This window comes from Rissa tridactyla, chromosome Z (genome assembly GCF_028500815.1).
Source record: "Rissa tridactyla isolate bRisTri1 chromosome Z, bRisTri1.patW.cur.20221130, whole genome shotgun sequence".
Classification (NCBI taxonomy): Eukaryota; Metazoa; Chordata; class Aves; order Charadriiformes; family Laridae; genus Rissa; species Rissa tridactyla.
The window spans coordinates 18095370-18115920 of record NC_071497.1 but is presented as its reverse complement, the minus strand read 5'-3'; the positions used below and the strand labels follow the sequence as shown (position 1 = coordinate 18115920).

At 37.4% G+C, this 20551-nt stretch overlaps 1 protein-coding gene across 5 annotated transcripts in view; it reads right to left on the bottom strand.

Moving 5' to 3' along the window:
• The window catches only part of COMMD10 (COMM domain containing 10), a 122784-nt gene that overhangs the window by 78955 nt on the left and 23278 nt on the right, over positions 1–20551 (bottom strand). For 4 of the 5 annotated variants that reach the window (XM_054184911.1, XM_054184910.1, XM_054184912.1 and 1 more), the window contains exon 5: positions 19456–19566. In XM_054184911.1, the coding sequence (XP_054040886.1) occupies positions 19456–19566 (111 nt within the window). Of the gene's footprint in view, positions 1–8; positions 17884–19455; positions 19567–20551 lie in introns of those variants that run through there. The other variant, XM_054184915.1, reaches the window with a different exon arrangement.

Genomic DNA, 20551 nt, shown 5'->3' with positions numbered 1-20551 from the left:
CTGTTGGCAAAACAGCACTGAGCCAGCAGGGAACCACAGGTCTATGGCCATTCCTGCATCACACATCAGCTTGGGTGTAGGTGTACCTAGCTACGCAGCTTGTCACACTGAAGGAGAGGCAACAGGCAATTTTAGCAGACAGTGTATTAAAATAAAGAATATTGCTGTGTGTTACTTATGAACAGGAGGGGGAAAGACACACAGAATCCAAATCTTCCACAGCTTTTTTACAGAGAATTACCACTCTATTTAATTTAGTATCTAAAGAAACCACTGCAGAATTCTGAGGCTTTATCAGTTAACAGGTTAAAACACTGATATGAGGAAATATGAAAGTGCTAGACTAAAATCAAGAACTGCATTTAGCAATAGTGTGAAGGAACGCTTTCCAATTGTGGCAAAAATATGCTATTTTTAAGTACAGCAAAAAGGGATTCTGCTGCAAGAAATTTATAAATGCATACCTTATTCAGACACAAAGCAACAAGTTTTTAAAAAAAAAAAAACAAACACACCACTAATTTCAGATCTTCTTAGGGAAAGTAAACATAAAAGTTACCTATCAAAACAACACACTTTCTCAACGTAGAACACTGCAGATTTTAGAAGGAATCTATAGCAATTTAGGCTCAGCATTTAAAATGCTGAAGCTTTTCAGAGATGCACTAGTAATTAGTTTTAACATATAATTTTCATGTCCCACTCACCAAATCTTACACTGTAAAATGTGAAGTCAGATTAGAGATTCATAGAAGAAATAGGGAAAAGGTGTCCTTGAAACACTGCTCTGCTTGTTGGTCCTGAAGAGCTTAAATCGCTAGTACTACTCTTAAAATAAACTAAGTCGATAATCATAAAGAACGACAAGAGATCAAAATTCAGGTCCCAAATTGTTCGTTTCCTGCACTACAAGTTCTGCCCAGAGTAACTCCAACCACAAATATATGCCCAAATGCTATTTTAATATTAAACATGGAATACCACAAAATTTGCACTCCAGGCACACAGAGCTACTATTGCCTCTGGTCCTTTATCCTGTATATTGTTTTTACTTCATTTCAATGCTTTCATTCTCATCAAAGAGCTCCTTACTGTGCATGTTTCAAATAATTAATACAATACCAGGTTATTCTAACTACAGTAATACTGGTAAATGCTTGACATAGATCCCGAGTCTGCCAGGTTGTGAGCAACTCATTATTTTCCATTATCTAGTAGAGACTGAGTGATTTTAATTGGAGTAAGTTTCACTGATGAACTCATATGCAATGTTATAGCACTTTTGTACATCTCCCATTAAGTAGCATTTCTAATGAAAATTCACTTGGACACCTTAACATAATACCCAGAATGGAAAATGTGACAAACCGACTAGAATCATGCAGTTTTTAGAAAGGGCCAAAACAAATTAGGAACCTCTCACAAAAGCTAAGTGTAATTCTGTCTACAAAAGAGACCCTTTGATTTGTGGATATAATGTCTCTGTTGCTTTCCTCCACTGAAAGGGTGGTCCCATCTTTGACTTCCTCTGGAACCTGGGCACTCTTGCTTACTTTTCTTGTTTAAATAAAACAGAGCAGACTAAATACTAAATTAGTCATGACGCTATTCAGCTTCTTTTTCAGGACCCTGCAGAAGAGTCTAATTACACCTTCAAAACTGAAATCTCTCTGCAACTGCAGAATAATTCATCTTGAAATGGGCTTCAGGAGGCCATCTGGCCTGACCATCCCCACACCCACTGCTCAAAGCGGCGCTAACTCTGAAAGTCCAAGTATCTCGCTTTGCAGAGAATTTTTAACATAGAGCTTCTCCAAAAATGTCCGCTTCTGACATCTTACTCGAGGACAGCACTTCCATAGCATGAAAATTTAAATCTCTTTTAAATTTTCCCAGCTACAGAACCACTAAACCTGTTCCTTCCAAATTTAATTTAGCGATTTTCAGTGATGTTCTCATTTTTCTCCCACACAACTTGAAAATCTTATCTAAAATACTAATTCAATACATTGAAATCCTTTTGATAATAATCACTATCGTCTTAGAGAAGAATCTCTGAGTTTCAGTTGTGGTTGCCTTAATCTCCATATTCCTTTTTATCTTTTCTTCATAACTTTCTCATTTTTTACTTTTTGTATCACTGCATGTTACAAGCAACATCCTTTATTTCTATGATTTCTTTAGCTAGCTACACATCAATTATTAGTTAAAAAAACAAAGTGGTAGGCTAATGCCTGCAGCTCAAAGAGGGTTTTGCTCCACAGCCATTCATTTCCTGCCTCAGTCAATTCCATACATTCCACATCACTCTTGATCCTTTAACCGAAACTATTTTGGCAATTTTATCTTATCTGTTATTAATGTGCACAATATCTACTCTAAATGTGTTCCATATTGACATTTCCATAATTTCCATTCTTTTCCTCCTCCTATTTTCTCTTTCATAACGCATGTTGATTACAATCAGGTAACTTTCTTATCATTGCTATTTCATACCTGTACCTTTTAGTTACATGTACTTTACTTACAGATCAAATTATTCTTATTGTATTCTTTGGTTTATGTTTGGGCACAAGAGAAAACTATTTTAAAACAGCTACAGTAGCATGAGATTAGCTCACCATCTGTAAAACTTTATATGCAAACTTTATACACAAAGCTCTTTGAGACTGTGAATTGCTTGGGGTAAAAATTACATTATTTTAAGGTTCAGCATATGAATGACAATACTAATAACAGAAAAAGAATCTAATCAAATAGCACTTCAGACAAACACAATTACAAAAAAAAAACCCAAACCAAAATGCTTAGCAATTTCCTGCTTTTTAAATTTGTAGGAATTCTTCAAATATTTAATTGTCTCTCCATCTCACTGATTTCATTAACAAGAAATGCAAATGCATCAACCTTAATAAATTCCATGCAAGTCATTTCTCTTTGCTACTTCTGAAAACAGTAAGTTTTACCAAGTTACCAAAAATCTTCCTGATCTTTGAATTAGTAGCAATACTAAAGGCACAAACATACGCACAGAAGAGTCTCACTTTTATCTACATCTGTAAAGCAAAATGATGCTAGTCCTACAATGTCTACTAAAAATCTGGGAGACGACTGCCTTTTTTGGAAAGCATGAGTCCAGCAGCCATGAAAAAGAAGTGTAACAGTTAAGAACTGGGCATAGTTTAAATCTGTATTTTCTTTGTTACATCACACCCTTCCTCATGCTAACAACTGAAAACCACCTCCAAACCAGTCTATTTCCCTCCGTGCCAGTCCAGGGGTTTTTTGTGGGGCCCAATAGAAACTTAAGCAGTCACGATCTCTAGAAACTTCCAAGATATTGCCTTTGTTTCATTTTCTAATTCATTTCAGGGATCCATTCTGCAGTGTAGCTGTACAAATACCTTGGCACAACTGTGAGAGCGGTGAACTTCATTCACCAGCCTTTCTTCCACCTACTGCAGAAGAAAATACACACTTGGGGTTTCAATGGATTTAGAGGGAGAATCAATAAACTTCTCAACAGCCGGCAGGAAGAAGCAGTTTTGTTTTGCTTTTATTTAAAAGGCTCATCTCTGCAGTCACAGTTCGTTCTACTGCTTTTTTGTTTGCCTTGAAGGACACTTGGCAACTGTTGACATAGGTATCTATTCACATGCAAAAAAATGCCACTTAACATTAAGCAATGTAGCAGTAACTTCAGGATAAAAACATGTCCAACATTCTAACAAGAACAGCCAAGGAAATTCAATCCCATGCTGTGCTACTCCCCGTGATGATGCCTGTTCCAAAGGCAACCTTCTCCTTCTTGGTGGAGGATTTCCTGCCCCTTTCCAAATTGATTTCCAGGCTCTGTGCAGCTCACAGACAGGGTAACAGAATTGTAGGCAAAACAGATATTACTTTCACTCACACATCTGCAGTCTTTCACTATATATATATATATATGTATGTATATGTATTTTTATATATATATATTAAATCTACAAGTTTAAATAGGGTTTTTTATTACAATCAAAAAAAATAGTAGAAAAATCCTTTTGGTCACCTTACCCATATTTCTGCTAGTACATGAGCACACTCCATCTTACACTCTCTGGAAATGTTTTTTTCTGTTTTCTGTAGAGCATTCATCTACCTGAGGGGAGATCAGTCACCTTCTTCCACATTATTTTATACGCCACTTTCATAAAGTGGAGAGTACATGGCTGATTCCCCGTACTGTATTCAAGACTGGAAGGAATCCCAGCCAAGCACTCTGCTTCTCCCAGGTGCGTTACTGCAGCACCTGGGCTGTGTGCTCTCTACAGTGCCCAGGAGTGCTGGTGTTCAATGACAGCACAGCCTGACTTTACATCAGAATGCTCATAATCAATTGGTATTTGCGCAAAAATACAGGACTTCTACGAGGAACAATCAGCAAAAATGAAATGGTAATTTTTACACAGTTTAAGTCAATTAAACCTGAAAGGGGTTTTGTGGGACAAAATAAGAGGCAATTTCCTAGCCCAAAGGCTTTCTTCTCTACATATTCCAAACACTTTTACACTCTAAGTAAAGATGTTACTACTCTTTAACAAAAAAAAAAAACAAACCCAAACCAAAACTCCAAACCTGCAAAGAGTATTTTAATGGAAGTGTAAGAATTAGATGCAAATCATAAGGAAATGGTGACTCTATGTAACTAGATTTTTTTTAAACTTTATTTCCACAAAGCCAACGTGAAGATACTAACATATGTTGTACATGCACGATGGCAGAAGATTAATTTTGCACCTGTTCCAGACCTGTTTGTGCAACAGCACATTACTGGATATTGATTTTAGTGGCAATAACCACCTGCAGTCTTCCAAATATCACACTGTCCCCACCCCTGCAACTTTTTGTGAAAGAATTAAACACATGCCAATTCCACATAACTGAAAATGGGAAGTGCTTTGTTTTAATATGAAGACACATACTAAAATAATAATATTTTGGTTTCAAGCTGCAAAGCTCTTTTTGCAGTTTTATAGACTGACTGATGTTTGGTCTGCAATTCTTACGTGCTTCTTCAAAAAAAAAAAGCTAATGCAGAAAGCACATTACTGAAGTGCTTCAGAAATCAGTAGGAAAAACAGAACGCTGATTTTTTTCTGTTTGTCTTAAGCCACATAGCTATAAAAAGACAGTAGTCTCTCAAGTTCTCAAGTTTTGAGCATCTTAAAAATAGTCACATTAATGAAAGCATTCAAGTTACTTCAAGAAATTTAAAGCTGGGTTATGACAGATTGGAATGTTTTGAAAACAAAACTATTTTGTTGCAAAGAACGGAAGAAAGGGTTTAGAACAAGTATCCACAACCTAACGTCTCGGTGGTGCTTAAGTTACAGGACTGCACTTTTCATGCTTGGCACTGACGAATACGTTTCATCAGTCTATCCATAAAGAACAAATACGCTAAATGTCTTCTTGGGGTTTGATGGGGGTTTTTTTGTTATATCCTTCCTCTGCCTTACTAGTCCCACATGTCTTTGAAGAATCTGCTGTTTGTCTGTGGCTCACCCTTGGATTGCATTCCCTCAGCTAAAGTTTTGTCAGGGTCTTCTCTTCAAAAGGCAGTAAACACAAGTGTACTCTGTCCTAGGCAGGCATCGTGGGCCTCACTCTTAAAAGTCAAGGATGGCTCTAGGTTCTTTGTGACTTCCTCAAGGCCACGGGAGTTTGCAGTTTAAAACGGTAATGTGAATTTTAAAGCAATTCCACTAACAAAATAAATTCAAATTATGCTACACTTGAATTTTCAAGAGCTTTTCAGAATGACTTTTCAGATATCAGGTTGAGAACAAAGCACTATGTCATGTGGCATAAAGCTTCTCTCAGTGCACCACTTCCCTGCATGTTAATCATCCTCAGCCGCACTCAACCTCTACAGGTTCAACTCTCACAGCTCCCCATGGACAACACGTCCTTGCTTCTCTGTTGCTGTTAATTGCCCTTATGGCCTCCACCTCTCCACATTTGTTTCATGCACTTCTGCTCTGGGTTACACGGTTCTCAGACATCTCTGTGCCAGCTTACCCGTGTCTGTCTGCCTGCAGTACCCTTGGCAAATCAGTGCACTCCAAAAGAGAAGCTCCTTGCTGTTGCAGCACAGCAGTTCTCCTGAAAAGGTTTAGCATTAAAGGCTTCCTCCTGTATATTGTCTCAAATACATCCACATTTGGAAGGAAAACAAATAGTACCAATTTCAGTCCTAAAAACTAGCTATTCTTGATCTCATCCATATCCTCTACGAACCATTTTGGTTCTTATCAGAAAGGCTTTCATGTTCACTTAACCTGACACAAATTTAGAAAGAGGAAACTAAAACGCTCACTCAAGAACTTGTTAAATGTTAGCCTCCAAAAGTACAGATAGAAATACACTGCCATCCAGGAACTCAGTGTTGTAAACACTGCCTAAACATGTTTCTTGAATTTATATCATCCCATGCTATCCCTTTAGGAGCAGAAGATACCCTACCACACAAGAAAAGAAACTGAAGCAACAATGACACACGCACAAAAAAAGAGAGTAGTTAAATGAAGGCAGCATTTGAAAACATGTATTAGAACTTCTTAGACATAGCACCAACCCCAGGAATTCTGTCCCACTTCAATGGCAATGCTGCTGTGAGAGGAACTTCAAAGACATTTTGGAATCTGTAGCATTTTTTGATAGGAGCACAATGCGCCTGTTCCCATGAAGATGGGACGACAGAAAGGAAAAAGGAATAAGTATGTAAAGAGGCAAAGTGTTCTAGAAATGGTAAAAAGGAAAAACAGCTCAGGAATTGTCCTCTGCTGTCACATGGACTTTCCTAAATCTACAGATTTTTCCTGCCTCTAAATTGCATCTTCAAATGAACCTTCTCCTCCCGAGTACTCTAAGATCTTCTAATAAAACACACTTCCTTTCCAGTAGTGACTTTAGGTGATGCAGGCAGTATGTATAACGTTTATGCACTTGCTCTTGAACAAAGACAGGTATTTGTTTTCAAGTGTGTATATGTAGATTTTGAAATTCCTTTATTTAGGATTCGTAACAGGAGAAGAGGAAAAACAACATGAATTTGAACTCCTCTGTGCAGTTAATGAACCCTATACTCGGTTCCAGGCTGCAAACCCTGCAGGACTACTCCGTATGACAGCACTCCTAAGCCACCAGTGGGCAGGCCCCTACAGTACAGTGTTAGTGCTTCTCCAGAAAGCCTGTGACTCTCCTATGCCAACGCAGTAGATAACACATTTCTCCATCTCATGAAGGAGACAAGTGCACCCTTTGGTGTTGAAGCACCTAATCAAAGAAATATACACCAGCCAGAGCTGCTGTTTTGCTGTCAAATTCCCAATCTCATCACATGACTTATTCCCAAGCACAAGCATCTCCCAACTCCTTGTTTCTGTTGATGTTGGAAAAGAGGACAGAGACACCGTCTAGCATTTTCAGCCTTCTTTAGAAGTCTGCTGCCTGCCACTATGCACCAGAGGTAATCCAAAGAGCCTCGACTCCAGTATTACTGAAAAACTCAGGGCCTAATCCTGATGTTTTTGAGGAAGGAAGGCATTTACAAACACCACTTACAAAGCAATTCTTGTAATATTTTGATTATATGCACAGCAGAAATTGTCACTGCCTTACACTGAGACAGCTATAACCTCACTGAGAAAGCATCACAGTGCTATTTCCTCTGCCATTTGTCCCCCCTGTGTGGTTCCATCTCACGGTCTGGCTGGACAACTCAGTTACTCTTACAAATATGGAAGTTCAAAAATGTTGCTGAAGGGGTCAGAAAAAGAAGCAGCTTCTCTTTACATATAAATTTCAAGCTAGACAAGCATGTTCATTAGCTTTGGCTCTATTTTTGGTTTTGTATTGCCCTTTCATTACTACAAGGCTTCAAAATGTATCCTTAGTAACAGGATCTGTCTCAATAAGCAAAAAAAAAGTATTTTCCTTTCCTCCTTGAAATCTCTTTCTATTACTGCCTTGCCAGTGAGTACGCATTCCTAGAAATATGTATTTGTTATTTCATTAGTAGTGATTTTATATAACCATACCGATCAAGATTTGCTCAGGGGCTGTAGGCCATGCTGTGGGTTGTGGTTTTCCTGTGAAAGAGGTGATATTTCATGTATTTTAACCAGTGAAAAAGGTCACTTGTCATAGCAGCTTTTACAGTTTGCTAAACGTTCACACAAAGCCAAGTGGCACAAATTTAGATGCCACAGGGTTCCAGATACCAGACTCCTGTCATTTGTAAACAACAGGAAAAGAGACGAGTGAAAATCACCCCCCTTGCATATAATTGAGGTGGTGACCTACCCTCTTCCACCTGAAGCATGCCTGGAAAGGGTGTCACAGCATTGTACAGACACCTGTTCAATGTCAAATACACAGCATTGATACTGTTTGACAGCATGTACTGTACTGTATATTTATTGCCTCAAGCAGGACAGATGTTAGCAACGCAGGAGATGCTCACTTTGTACTCTTTCAAGAATGTACATATTACTTCTCCAGGAAGCCAGATTTGGCAATTTCATTAGTTTGCACGTTGAAAAAAAATTAACAAAAGTAACAGGAAAGTAAGCCCAGCAATTCTGCAAAGCAGACAGAAAATACAGAACAATACAATTGCTTTTAAAATAAAACCCATGCTATTAACCCACAAAGCAGCTTGCTTGGAAGCTCATAATCACCAAGAGGATTACTTTTCCTTGACAGTACCATTTTGTACCGAAACTCACAAAACAATGCATTTAAGGAACTGACAGAAGAAAAGCAGAACACAGAGGAGAATCACAGTGATGGTGAACACAAATGTGAACTGGATGCAAACAAAGAAGCACAGGCTCCTTTTGTACTACCCTGAGCAGACCTGGTAAGATGCTTGTCATGTAGAACACCTAATCACTTTGTAATAGCCTAAGGAGCACAGAGCCGCTGGCAAGGTATGAACCAACAGGGTAACTGAATATGGTTCACCTCACCATCATGTTTTCTAAAGGTACACAAGCAAGGTGCAACCTGCAGGGACCATGAATTGGTTTGGCAGCTGCTCCTTGCCACCCCCAGACAGCCTCTTCGGATGTAAGCGTGGATGTGGTTAGGAAGAAAAGGTATGCAGGTGTGTTGCTCAAGAAGATGCGTGGCGGTTTGTGTACAAGGGAGAAGGGGAAAACGTGTCCGAGTGCAGGATGCACAGCCCCGGAGTGGTCCCACAGCTCACTGACCCTGGCAAGATGCAAATGGTCTGACACAGATCAGCTCCTCTCCTTTGAGCTGCACAGTAAAAATACTGTAATGTAATTTCCTAACCCAAATTAAACAGTTTCACATGTGATGTCCTCGCTTCTTAATATTATAACAGAGACACTGTGTTCAAATGCTTCAGACAGTTCATTTTTGGTTTCTGTGGCTAGCCCTACTCTTGAAAGGATTACAGAGAAAGCCTGAAAAGAAAATACTGACAAAAACTCATATTTTGAAGCAGAATCTCACAATTGTTCAACTTCATACTGGCAAGAGTACTCATGGCACTGTAGATTTAAAGCCCAGAACTGTAAATTTACCAAAACCATCCCTCTACACTCACTCAGCAGTCCCTCTCCTGGAAGAAAGGTAATCTGTCCCATTATATAAATTTAAGGATACAACTAAGTCTCCCCAGTCCTGTGCAGATACTTTGACTGGAAACCTCTACCCTCATTCCACCAATTTCCCTCCCCCTTCCTGTGCAGAAAATGGAATTGCGGGCAAGATGCCAACAGGGAAGCGCAGAACCTCAAGCTGATGCTGGTCTTCCTCCACGCAAAGATCCTAGCTACTCACTTGCAGCTCTGCTTGCCTGTTCCAGAGTACATCCTCTACTAAGGGAGTTGAAAAGTTTGTTGCAGAGGACAGAAAACAAATTAGAAATTATTAAAAAAAAAAATCCACAATTTGACATTTGAGAAAGTTAAGGAACAATGAAAGCTAACTTGGTTAAATAAGCCCAGCTTTTAGAACTTATTTAAATATTGTGGATTATCTATGAGATTTTTTGGCCCAACTTCCTTTTTGCACTTCAGAAACTTAAAAAGGCAGAATCATACTTGTAATATGTCTGTTCAGACGACATCTTCCAGCATCTAACAGCAGTCAAAGAGACTTTAAAAGCATGTATTTATAATCAGGCTTGCAATGAAATGCTTACAAATATGCAATGGAGTTCAATAACTTTAAATATCAATTTCAGACTGTACAAGTCAGATATTATACAGAACTTTACTGTCAGGACTGCCTTAGAAATGTCCACGTCTTCACTGGATTTTATGTTTAAGCTGGTCTTATTTTGTCAGGACACACATCATAACTATATTTTCAAGGAAAAACAATTAATATTCAGCCAAAGTAGAAAAAGTAAAAACTTTATAAATAGGAGAACTGTACTAACTAGGTCTACTGCAACTGAAAAGCAAGGAAGTAATTTGATACTGTGGGGAGAAAAAAACAGAACTAGAAATTGATTAAAATGACCCGTTTGTTGTGCATAAAGATATAACACAGCAACATGACACTCAGCAGGAAAACAAATACTCTAAATGTTATGGTACTTATAAAAATGTTCATTTATACAATCTTCTTATCAAATGTGCCAATAAAAACCTTCCCTACAGCAATAATTAAGCAAAATGGATTGAAAATACTACATTTTACAAATCAGAAATTAGCTATAGTGGACTTTTAGTCTATGAGATTTTTTTATGAAGATAACAAAAACTTATCACGGGAGAAGAGTGTGATCAGAATGTCTGACTTGCGTTAAATATGTCACCCTGCAGCTAGGCTTTTCAGAAGCTGCACAGAGAATCAACGTAAATATGATACTCACAGGCTGAGTGACTACTCCATGCCTCTTATACCTTCCTGCTCATCTCCCTTCCTTTTACAATAGGCTGAAAAATTCTCTTTCATATAATTTAAAAAGCAACATAATACTGCAGTTTCCAAGCTAATCCATCCACTTAACTTTCAAAGGTGAAAAATACACTAGTCGGGACAAAATAATCAAGTACATCTTAGAAAAGGTGCTTAAGAAGTTTGTGCAGGTATGCTTTTTGTGCACTAATTAAAGAAAAGGCAGATTAAATACTGGGGAAACCAAGAAAACAAAAGCAGCTCAACAAAGTCAATATCATTATTTACTCTATAAAGAAAATGGAGCAAAAAATTACACAAACTTTATACAAACTCTCCACCACTGCTTAGGGTGGAGAGTAAGAATCCATTTCACTGGCATTTGTATTAGATATTTTTTCTGTTTCTTCACAGAATTTTGTTTCTTCTGCTTAAAACAGAAAAGTTCCATTTCTATCCATGCCCATCGCAGAGCCTGATCAGCAGTACTTCAGTAAAAAGCACTGTTTAACAGACAATTGGAAGACAGAAATTTTCCTCTATATTCTGCCCACCCTGCCACAGCTACAGAAGTAACATGCAGTGGTGTGAAAACAAATGCTAGCCAACTACAGTAAGCCTGAAAAAAACAGTAAATTAAGTAGAAAAAGGTGGAGCGCTGAAGTCAGTCTAGGCAGGTACGGACATCACACACTCTCTTCTACAAGCCCGCTATTTAATCACCTTCTCTGTTTGTTTGCAAATAGGCTGTATAAGACTTAAAGCTTTCTTTGAACACTCCATACTGTTTTTTCTGGATACCCCAAGCAAAGTCATCAACCTACCTCTTTTTGGAGTACCTCCCAAAAAATGCCTTTCTATGGTACAGCAACAAAAGATAAGAGGTGTTTATAGGCAAGTTCGCAACTTCCATTAAAACATTCTGTATATATTTAGATCTTAAAACTTTTAACTCCCTCTTTTCGGTATTTTGTTTCTGACTAAAGATCTCCTCATACTCAGAGAGTGCCTCCAACACAGTATGAACTACCAGAAGACAAGGCATTAAGAATGGTACGCCTCTTCCATTCCCACCCAAGACAGCAAAGCACAGACTGCTCCCAAGCTACTGCTGCAGTAATGAGGAACAAGGCAACTGCTTCTGAAGTGTCAGTATAAACGAAAAACAGGCAGTAATCATAACTGTAAAAGACAATCCTACCTCCTTCAACAAGCTCTGAAGGTATTACTTACATGGCAACTAGCTACAGGAAAATAAACCACTGCTGGCTCTTAAAGATGTGAAGGATTTTGAAGCACAAGTCCACTGAGAAAAAACACATGGAAATTCCTTTTTTAAAATTTCACATCTCATAACTTTCCTCGTTTAGAACCCCTCAAAGGAAAAATAAAGGATTAATAGATAGCAAAAAGACAGCTTTACACAAGCAAGTCCCCCCAAGTTGCAACTGTTAGGCAGTCACAGGTTCACCATTTTACAGATGGAAGAAGTGAGAAGCTAAAGATGGAAAACTGAGAGGCCTTTCCAGTGGTACTCAGAAAACACAGAGACACGTTTATAGCTCTGCACAGCTCCCCAACACCAAGACTTTCATATATAAAAAGTTAATCTCCGACTTTTATAAAGAACATACTACACCTCTTCTCTGCTTGTTTCTAATTGTGAGCTAATCCTACCTGATTTAAATGCCATAAAATGGCACTCACTTGATATACTTCTATCTAAAGGACTTATTACCCTCTGAATTTTATACCTTTTAACATTCAGAAGAAATTTTTATTTTTATGTTTCTATACATAGAAAAATTATCTGTTTTTAAACATCCATGTTAGAAAGCTGCTGACTTGAAAATTACATATTGTCTTCCTCTGGTCTCGCCTCCAGTTCTCAAAGGCAGCAGTCAACTTCATTGTAACAGAAGACACATGCAAAAGAGCTATGCTGGTAAGGCCGAGCCTTGCTGTTAGAGGAAGGTCAACTTTTATGTTCATTTCTCCCTAAACTCACCCATCTCTTAGACTACCTCATCTTTCTACCTTGGGGTCAGGAAGAAATACACATGGGAGAGATGCCAATTTTTAACGCATTTGTGAAGGGACCACAGAGTATATTGCCTAAGTAAAAGCAGGGGAGTCAGTACTGCCAAGAAGTACTGCAAAATAATAGCAAAAGTACCAATAAAACAGGGTTATTTTACAATGCTACACACAAATGACAACAACAGTTCATTTGCTAAAACACTGCAGAGTTTCTGAGAACAGCAGGCAAGAAAGTATTTGGAGTTTCTGGAGAATTTGCAATGAATCCAATGAATGTTTTTTCTTCATCTGAAAAGACTGAAGGACCAAGCCTACAAAGCCAGTTTGAGGCAAGAAGCAAATTTTTTAAGAAAAAAGATGCCATGTACAAGTGCATTAAATGAGGAAAAACTCACCAGATCCTTGTATTTTTCAGAGGCCCTCAAGGCCTTAACTCTGCCTGGCAATAAAACAAGTCACCAAGTTTAAACTTAGAAGTTAAGTATTTCAGCTACTTTCTTGCTGCTTATTTGGACCAACAATGGTAAAGTTACGCAATGTGCACAATTCAATTTACTCCTGTACAAAACAAGAGCTTTGGTACTAACTACAGGCTGAGGTTGCCGAAGGTTGCAACCAACTGTAGACGGTAAATTGGGATCATTTTCTTCTTTAATTTCATGGCATAAAGACACATGGACAAAGTTGTAAGAGTGTTTTAGGGGGAACAGAGCATGTGCAGAGGCTGTAGCCAGTTACAGGGTTTGTAAATTCATGAGCTACAGATAGTATTCATAAATTGTGTATATAGCCAAGTGAACTGTAAGAATACTGTAAAGAGAACCCTGTAAAGAGATCCTTACTATAAGCTGGTAATTAAATCATGTAAGATCACAAATGGAGCCAGATAATTAACTACACCCTGCAGTACAATTGCCAGAGGTGAGTGCATACTCCTGGAGTCACACCATCTGGCAAATGGTTCCTAAGTAAAATGTCAAACTATGCACAACTTAACAGGACATGGGTTACTCTGTCATCCATTTCTACACTAGAAAAAAAGTCCAGCATTCTGAAAATACTGGACTACATCTTCATTTTTTTCCTCTAATTAAATTGATTTAATCAGGGATAATAGGTATGATGGATCAAACACAGTCTAATGCAAGAATTGCTGGGCATTGCAAGTCTGGAATTTCTGGCTCTCGTAGTTGAGCAAAGAAACTTCTGACTGCTTTCTGTAGCAATGTGACAGCCTGGAAGCAAATTAGAAATTTCAGGTCTATTTTTCTGAGCTGTTCCACACACTCAAGTACAGTCATTCTTACTAAAACTCCTACAAATATGAGGACTTCTCTCAATATTCTGAAACCTCCTCTTAGGTAACTTTCCGCTTTCTTATCAGCAGCAGTATTTATTAGATTTTAGTTCTCAGAACAAAATTGGTTTCATAATACATTGCCAAAAGCAGCAACCTTGCTTGTATACAGAAGTTCAGAAAGACCTCGAACCAGGCTGTGCTATCTGAGGCTATCCAGGCCTCCAATTACCTCCTCTAAATAAGAACGAAAAACCCTCTTCTCTCAATCTCATCCTTAAACATTTTTGCATTTATCCAAGGCCTGCCCTACTTATTTTTGCAATTGCTATAGACTTACAAATCTGCTCAATGAGAAGACTAAAAACTAGGCTCAAGGGTGCACATGCAAGCTTGTTTGTGTTCTGAGAAGGAAAAAGGTGATGTCCTCATCAGGACAGAAAGTGGTTGAGAGGTAGCTGATGAATGTGAGAAGCAATTTACAGTTGTTTAGTCTTTGCACCTAAGCACAGTTCCTCCACCACCATGTACTTTAACTACCCTCTTTTTTCAAAGCCCTACAGATACAAATTACGCCTCTATTTTGGGGGGGGAAAAAAAAGGCACCTACCTAAATGCATCACCCCAAAAGCTGAGGACTTTGAGGCTGAGGAAAATGAAGGGGGATATATCACAGTATAGATGCTCTGCCACCTCCTACCTCTCTGGAGTGGGAACATATCACTAGCATCCACCAACTCCCACTGTTCTGCCACTCCACAAATATAACTTCTTTTCAAAGTGAAACAAAGGGCTAAACTGAGGGGGAAGGGAAAGCACCACCATATTTCCTTAAATTTCCATCCAAGTGCAGGTCCTGCCTGCATGCCGTGCAGACTGTACACAATGTACAGCCTGGATTGAGTGACTGATCTAGCTTCCCTAGAAGAAAAGTTTTGTTCCTCATCTACTTCACGTTGCTGTTAAAGACAGGGAAAATATTCACAATGGCAAACTTAGAAAGCAAAATGGCATACTTATTGAAGTAAACGGAGCAGAACATCTAAGGTATAGACCTGTTCACAGTGCAGAAATGTATAGAAAGTTTGTAAAAAATAAGAGGCAAAAAAAGAAAACCATGTCTTGTTATTTTAACAAGTAAAAAATAATCAGTCATGATCTCCAGACTTCTCTTTACTCTGTAGAATGATGAATACGTATTATGATCTCAGTTTCAAATGCAGTCAGGCCCCATTTTGATTTTGAACAAACAGTTGCAGAACAAAATAGTTTAAAATATTTTCATTGTTATATTCTTCTTTTAAAGCATCTAAAAGGAGAAATTAATTAAAAGGAAATAAAATTAAATTAGTATAGCAACATTCTAATCTTATATATCTTTTGTGAAAGGTATTGCATTAGCAGGTTTAACAAACCAGTACATTTATCAGTTATTTTTTGTCTTCCACTGGCAGACAAAATCCTCTAACAAAATTCTTCAAATAGATGTATAAAGAAGGAACAAAATAAAGTACTGAAACATCATGAAGAATTTATACATAGCATTCACACTGAAAAAAAAAGAGCTCCTCCAAGAAGTCCTTAATAGTTAAGAATAAAATCAAAGATGAAATAAAGAAAAGGAAAACCAAGAAAAGAGCAAAGCCTTCCATAGGAACAACAGTACTTACATAACTGAATCTTATGAAACCTGTGGAATGGATTTGCAGGAAAAAAAAAAAAGGATAACTATCAAGAGACAACACTGGGCACGAATAGTTTCTTTTTGTAATGATTTTCAAGCATAAATGTTAACTATAAATCATGTGTAAAAAATACACAATAATAAATACCCTGTATAGTAATATGCCTTACTGGATCATTCTAGTGAAGAGGCATAGCAGAAACTCTTTAGGAACACACTCTTACTTCTCACATTCCTCTGAGGAGATATTCAGCACCGATGATGTTCTATTTCTGAAGCCCTCAGACCTTCTCTACAGCCTTTACTATGGTTTTTTTTTATATGTCTCCTATGGTTATAGAAAATTATCACAGTTCTTTAGAAAGGTCTGGATTAGACAGCCTAAGGAACTACTGCCATTAACAGAGGGAAAGAATATGCGAGCGTGTGCCTATGTGGATAATTATTAAATAAATTACTGAAAGAAACAGATGTTAAATAAACATAGCACTTTTTGGGATCAGTCTTTGTTTGCAAATCAAAATCATAATTAGCAGGATTGTTAATTTGTGCTCCCTCTACTGGTTTGTTCACTCTATAACCATAAAAATAATAATAGTCTGTAAAAAATCCTCAGATTGTTATGTTGCAACTCAACAGCCCAAAAGATCTGAAACCAAATTATATTATTAAAGAAAAGCCTTACACACAGCCAATATCTTACACATCAGTTCTAAATGTCGCCTTTGCTCGTTAAAATGTCAGAATGGAAGCAAATGATCTTGCAGTTCACAAAGATGTTTCCTATCATACCAGCTTGTTATGTGAGCCTAGTTCATAGAAATTCCACTTCCCTCAGATTTAGAAATGCAATTAAACATTTCAAATCCTGAATCATTGTAAGAAGCCGCTGTTAATTGGATTTTTAATTGAAAGCTCCTTTTTTCTCTTCCTCATACAAAACACCATCAGCAACCAAGCTGCAAAGCAGCCTAGATCGCAGGACAACTTTGGCAGGGAGGCAGGGTTGAGCAGCCCACCTCATCCACGCCTCTGCTCACAGCGGGGATAACTCCACGCTTCGGGCAGGATGCTCAGGGACTTGTCCCATTGACTCCTGAGTATCTCCAAGGCTGGCGACCCTGCAACCTCTCCAGGTAACTCATTCCTGTAATTAACCACCCCCACATAGCGAAAAACTTTTCAGGGCTCTGCGAAATATTTGTTAAATCCAAATCAAGCATAAAGTCTGCACATAAGTAAACAGCAATTTTTTAACAAAAAACAGGAAGAAAATGTTTATTAAAAATCATGGTATCTGATCACAATTACTATTTGTCAGAAGAAGCATATTTCCTGGGCAATGCAAATGTCACTAGCAGCTGAAAGAGCCGAAGACCACCTTACTTTCAAATTTTGATGGTATAATACCTATGGGACTCTGCATTTCATCTGAAGCTGACAAAAATATACTCTATAAATATTTATATAGCATATAGCATATCCTCTAGCTCTTTTTATTTCATGAAGCACAAATAACATTCATATATCCACAGGTTTTCTGATGATCTCTCCTGAAGAGGTTATTTAAATACTAATTTTAAATGTCAACTTCTGACAGAGAACTGTTTAAATGATCTTTAAGTGGAGTGAGTTGTAGTAAACACTAATGTATTAGTACAATTACTTTCAGTTAGCAAAAGTGGAAATAACGGCCAATGTCATTTACCTTGCTCAGTATGGGTTTTTTTACTAACAGGCTTTAGTTTTGTAGATGAGCAAGAAAAACTTCTATTGTTATATACAGATTAGTAATGTAAACGCTTCCTACAACGACTGACTACAGAACTTATTCGAGTACAAGCTCAAAAAAGGGAAGAGCCAGTCTGCCAAAGAGCACTACTGCCCCCTAACGAGCCAGCACAACAAAGCTCCTCTGTAACAGTTGTTCATGTCTTTCCTGAAAAAAAATATTATATCCATGAATTATTTAAAAAAAAAATAAATAAATTAAGAAGTGTTGTCAGAAATTAGGACAATAATTAAGAACATATATGCTAAATTCATGCCAAATTTCTGTGCAAAAGGTACGCACTTAAGTTTGGGGAGAAAAAAAGTAGTACATAGTATCTAGGATTTTCATATAATAATTAGTGCACAAAGATCACGAAGATGCAAAATAAAGCACAAAAATTATGTTCCAACACTTCTGGCAGTATACAAGCAGATATTAGCCAATCTTAAACCTATTGTATACTAGGATGTCAACATTTAGTGAAAAAAACCTGTAGTTATCTTCACATCAACCCAGATTTTTAAATTTTAGTGTCTGTAGCGTGAGAGCATCAGTATCTTTTCCTTGTTGCACTGTTCTATCTAGATGTCAGTTACAAGTCTATTCTAATGCTTGTAATTATTGCAAAATAATTCTGAACTTAGTATTTAATTGTACACACAAAAAGAAATAGAGAGGAAACAATCAAAAAATTCACTTGCTAAATTCTGTTTGTAAAGGAAACAGATGAACTCTCTGTGTCAAGTGAAAGTAACATTTTTTCCTCCTTTGTTTAAAATTGGTTTGCCACAGAATTGAATCTGTATGCAATGCTGCCCAACGCAGCTTGGACATAAAATATTGTCTGGTTCCTGTATTTGCATTTAAAAATATTATAGATTACAATGAATTGCTGAAAAAGATATAATTGCTGCAAGTTTTGGTAAGAACAACAAACATAAGTGGTGTACTCTCTTTTATTCTACTACAAATTCCTCTCACATTAGTAAAATTATTATGATTTAAATGTAATGCTAAAGCTGAGTTCTGATTTTTCCCTTCAAATTATTTACACTTTTTTGTAGATAAACATTCACCACAGATGTAAAGACTGCGATTTCCATTAGAAAGATAAGGTTAAAAGCAATTCATGTGTTCAATTTAAAACATGCTAGCTAACAAAAAAATACAGATTTTATGAATAAAAATTTACCGTCATTAGTGGGTTTTGGCACTGAAACACCACCAGTCACTAAAATCCTTGAACTTAAGACTTTACCTTAAAACCTGCAAATATTGGCTTTCTGTGACCTCACATACTATGTCATCATTCATATAAATACACATCACTAGTACAGAAAGATTGCAAGTGATGAGTAATATCTTACATAACTACACACATGGTAGAAGGCTGCAAGCTACTAGGCATTAAAAGCATAGGAAGTACCAATCACATGCTATGTGATAAAAATAAATTATCCACAAAGATATTTCAGAGACCTAAAATAACCATATTACATATTTCTCTATTATGTTACAGCCCAAAGAGGTGGTAACATAGCTCTCGGTCTACCTAGTATGTATGCTATTACATCAGTACTTCACAATTCCAAGTGCTTACTATCATTTTATGAAATATATAAATGAAAACACTGGCGAGACAAACAATGATCAAGAGCTCCAATCGATTCCTCAGAACTTGGAACATAAGACCATCACAACAGCTCATTCCGAATCTGTCAGGCGTGTATTTCTTACCTTTGAATCTTCATTGCTCACTCCCAGCTCTAGCACGGCTTGAGGAGACTTTAGTTTCGCTTGCATGGACTCTGCCATTTGAAGATTCAGCTGCCACCCAATTGTTTCAAGCTATAAAAATCAAATTTAGATTATGATCAGATGGCACAGAAGCACCCAGGTCAACTTTCAATATTGTGAATGGCTTGTGTCAGTGAACACAATGTCAGGCTCTACAAATGTTAAGCATTTTTATACAATGCACAATCTGCAAATCCTCCTGGAGTCCAAGAAATGCTTCTCTCTCTTGCCAAATTTGTCAGTTCAAACTGCCTGTGACCACACAAAATAAAGCGACTTCATATGTCTCAAATCTGTTGGAACCAATCCATAAAACACAACTAAGGATCCAAAATAAGGTCGTTTCCCCCTTCCTTGTGGAAGTTTATCAGCAAAGTTGCAGTTTCAACATTATTTCATATTTATTTTTCTTCTAGGAAAAAGAAAAAAAATTACCAGTAAATGGTAAACCAGCTAAAAATGGTAATTTCTTAATCAACAGATCTACTCATGTGTGTTCTACCATACACAGATGTTAATGACAAAAATAATTCTGTGCTGCTTTTTAAATTGTTACTACTGAAAAGCCAAAAGGCAGTTAAGCATGTGAGCAACAGAATTTTTAATAGAAAGATACACAAAAATACATCTCAAATTGCGTTTTAATCATTAATCTAAATGATATTCAAACATTATCAAGCTACACCTCATGCATAAATGAAGCGTGCAAGAACAGAACTACAAGTCTTTCACAAAATAACCTACCTGTTTTTCTTAAATAAAGAAAAGTAGAAATATAAACTCTTACCACCTGGCAAGTTAATTTGCATACAAGTTCTTTTTAATCTAGTGTCTCCCCTCTGCTAGTAAATGTTGTGGCTGACTTGGTAAAACTGAAACTGTGCCACATCTTGGTGAATCTCTTACCGGTCGAACAATCCAGCTAAAATCATCAACAGCTCAAAGCCATCCCAGAGGCACTGTACTGTGAATTGCAGAGAAGCCAACACATGCCCTGCCTCCTACAGCCACAGTAATCTCTAGATGAGTGATAGGA